The sequence below is a fragment of the Empidonax traillii genome, unplaced genomic scaffold, assembly GCF_003031625.1.
Source record: "Empidonax traillii isolate 1590-97213 ecotype Southwest subspecies unplaced genomic scaffold, ASM303162v1 scaffold454:size726355, whole genome shotgun sequence".
NCBI classification, from domain to species: Eukaryota; Metazoa; Chordata; class Aves; order Passeriformes; family Tyrannidae; genus Empidonax; species Empidonax traillii.
The window spans coordinates 531065-534573 of NW_020955647.1; the positions used below are offsets into that span (position 1 = coordinate 531065).

General features: G+C 58.3%; 1 protein-coding gene across 1 annotated transcript in view; it reads right to left on the reverse strand.

Annotated features, from left to right (window-relative positions):
- TTC34 (tetratricopeptide repeat domain 34) overlaps window positions 1-3196 on the reverse strand; it is an 8456-nt gene extending 5260 nt beyond the window's left edge. The window contains exons 1-4 of the mRNA XM_027895239.1: window positions 3161-3196; window positions 1193-2775; window positions 859-1084; window positions 630-685 (exon numbers count right to left, since the gene is read on the reverse strand). Of these exons, the coding sequence (XP_027751040.1) occupies window positions 630-685; window positions 859-1084; window positions 1193-2721 (1811 nt within the window). The 5' untranslated portion in view covers window positions 2722-2775; window positions 3161-3196. The remainder of the gene's footprint in view (window positions 1-629; window positions 686-858; window positions 1085-1192; window positions 2776-3160) is intronic.
- Between the last annotated feature and the right edge of the window lie 313 nt (window positions 3197-3509).

The window sequence follows — 3509 nt, forward strand, 5'->3', positions numbered from 1 at the left end:
CATGTTCCCATGTAGAACTTGCAGCAGAAGCTGCAGACAGGAATCCAGCTCCCGAGGGCAGCATATAATAAAGCCATGTCACTCATTAATAGCCTTCTCAAAGGCAGCAAATTACACCAAACTTTTACTCTTCACAGGGAGCAGTGAAGTGGTGACAGTAAAACCTTTCTCTTCAGGGTTAGCATTTACATGGCATTTTAAAAAATGCAATAGTTCCCTCTGATGGCAGAACCTGGGAATTCAGCTTCGCAATCCCTGGCAGGAGAATGAAACATGCTGGACTGTCTTCCAGGGTTTCAAGCACAAGCATTAAAGGGAGAACACTGCAGACTGATTCTGGAGGCTTTGTGCCTTTCCCTGCCCTCCTCTCCAGTGCTTCATTAGGATAATCCATGAGGTGGCACTTCTGCCTCCTTTTCTGCAGGGGAAAATTACCCATCCCACAGTATTGTCCCCAGGGGCAGGATGCTCAGCCATGCTCTGCATGGTTAAAGGCTCTGCTGAAAAGAGCCATTAAAGAGCATGAGAGGAAGGGGCTGGGTTTAGCTGAGTCCTGTGATTCTGATGCATCTCAGGTCTGTATTTAGATCTGAAAAGTTTCGCTAGAGGTTGAATCACCTAAACCTCACGTGGGCTCCAAATCCCACTGTGTCAACAGCTCTCCCTGTTGCTGTTCCTGGAGCTTCTAACAGCAACAAGTTTCATTATAAAAGGGCAATGCACACAAAGCACTGAGCATGAGGATGACTCTGTACTTTCACTGAGGTCTGGGACAAGCAGAACCAAGCCAGGCAGATGCAGCTGTTCAGCAGGGAATGACTCTGTGCCAAAGAGGAAGCTTTGCCAGGTGCTCCTTACCTGGTTCCCATCATACACAAACCCTTTCTTCAGCTGCAGCAGCGCCAGCCTGGCCAGGACAGGAGCCCTGTGGGGGTTTCTGGAGAGGGCCAGCGACAGCAGCCTGTGGGCTTCTTCCCCACGGCCCATCTGGTACAAGGCATCAGCACAGAGGATCCTTGAGGCCTCATCAGCAGTGTCCAGCTCCACCAAGAGACAGGCCAGCTGGAAAACCCCAGGGGCATCTCTGGAGGGGAAAAAAACCAACAAAACAAGCCACCTTCAAGGTTAGGAATCTGCCCAGCGCTGTTTCTTTTTCTGAAAATGAACTGAACTGCCCCCCTCCCCCCGGTACCTCTTCTTCTGGAGCATCCTCTGTCCTTCCTCTTGGAGAACTTTCAGCAGCAGTCCCCTTTGGTTCCATGGCACATAGGACTTGATTGTGAAGATGGTTTCTTCCAGCTTCAGCTGGCAGGCCGTGATATAATCCAGGGCTGTCAGGTAGGAGCTGCCACCAGAAATGCGGATGAGCCCACGGCCACACAGGGCTTTAATGCAGCTGTTGGGGTGTGGGGAATAGTGCTCAATGACCTTCTGAAAGTCCTGCAGGGCTTGCTGATGGTCCTGGGCGTGGAGGGAGCAGAACCCTCGCAGTGCCAGCAGGGTGTTGTGGTAGGTTTTGTGCTCTGCTGCCAGGAGCTGGTCACAGATGGCCAGGGCAGCCCCGGGGTGGCCCTGCAGGAGCTGGCAGTCTGCCAGCCGGACACTGAGCTCCCTCTGGGACCCCGGGCAGAGCTGCAGGAGGAGCTGGATGGTCTGGATGACAGGAGGGAGCAGTTCAGTCCCACGATTGCCCCTGAGCTCGGTGCGAGCCCGCACAGCCTCCCTGTATGCTGCAAACTTCACCTCCAGGACAGTTCTAGCCTGGTCTTCAATCTTCTCAGTGTCACGTGGCGAGAAAAGCTCTTCAAAGAGTTTCCTGGCCTGGGCAGGGTTTGCAGCAAAGGCTTCTGCTAAATCCTGCATCATCTCCTCCATCCATCCACCCAGGGAGAAATAGGCAGCAGCCCGTTCCAAGAGCAGACCCAAAGCTGCCTCATCTCTGAGCTGATCAGCTGAGAAACCCTTGAGGGCCTTGGTACAAATGGCCACACACTCTTGGAATCTGCCCTTTTTTAGGAGGTGAGCTGCCTGCAGCCTGCAGACCCAGACATCCCCCGGTGCCACCGCCGACAGGAAGCCGTAGCAGTTGCCCAGCCACTGGTCCGAGGAGCTGCAGTCTGGGCTTTCCTCCTGACACGCTGAGAGGTAACTGGAGAAGGCCTGGATGACCCGTGGCAGGTGCTCCCCTTGCCTGTTGCACACCTGGGCCACCGCCTCGGCCCCGTGCAGCGCAAAGGCTTGGACATACCCTGCCACCCCCTCCCTGAGCCGTGTCCCCGACAGCACCGCCGCCAAGGCCCTCAGCAGCAGCAGCTCCAGGGGACACCCTGTGCCCGCCTGCAGCAGGGCATTGCACTGCCTCACCACCTCCTCGGGGCACCCCCGCCGCAGCAGGGCCTCCAGCCTGTACACCGAGGATGCCACGTTGTCGGGGCTCAGGGTGGACAGGAAGATGGCAGCTATTCCCACACTGAGGGACACGACGGCCAGGTTCCTGCTCTGGATGCTGGGAATCTGCCCCTTGCCTTTGCACCAGCTCTCCAGAGTGGCTATCAGCCGCTCCTGCAGCCCGCTGTCCATGCAGTTCACTCTCTGCACCGCCACGGGGGCACAGCAGCTGAAGGCAGCCAGGTAGAAGGCAGTGGCTGTGGGAAGGTCCTGCTGGGCGAGGTGCTGGTCCCCTTCCCCGCAGAGCAGGGCAGCGAGCTCCTCGGGGGACATGCTCTGCACCGCGGCCCTCACCGGGCAGCATCACCCGTGTGACAGGGCTGGTGTCTGTGGGACAGAAACACGGCAGGTGAGGGCTGTGGGGCAGGGGTCTGACAGAAACACGGCAGGTGAGGGGCTGCAGAGCACAGGTGTTTCTACTTTACCTCATTCCAGCCGAGGGCCATGAGCAATCAAAGGTTGCTGTGAAAAGCCAGGGGTTGGGCACTGCGAGCTTTTTTAGGGGGAAAGCAGTACAGAGGGTCTTGGTTTCCAGCCAGGTTAGGTTGGCTGGGAAGCAGCCACACACCCTGGGCACTGCTCCCTGCCAGGGACCATCCAGGATGAGTCGGGGCTCCCATCGGGCTGAGACCCCGCTGTGACAAACCTTTCACCATCAGCCGCTGGCACGGGGCAGACGGGACCGCTCCTCGATGCTTCACCCACCGCTTACCTTTTCCCCTGGCCTCGGAAAAGGAGAACTTGCAGCTTTCGCCCCGGTGGGACAGACGAGGCTCCTGCGGCTCATCCCCTCACCTGCGCAGGTGAGGGGCCCTCGGGGCACCCCCGGGGGTGCGGGGACAGGAGGGGGGGACGAGCCCGGGGGTGAGGTGGATCCTGGAGAGCGGAGCTGGGGTGGTTTGAGCCGAGCTGAGGTGAGATGAGCCGGGAGGGAGGGAGAGAGGGAGGGGGAGCTCTGTTGCTGGGAGACCACAAACACAGCCCGCTCCCTGCCTGGCGATGGCCCTTTGAGCCAGGGCCGCTCTGACGCCCAGCTCTTTCCTTCTCCATGTTCCTTGACA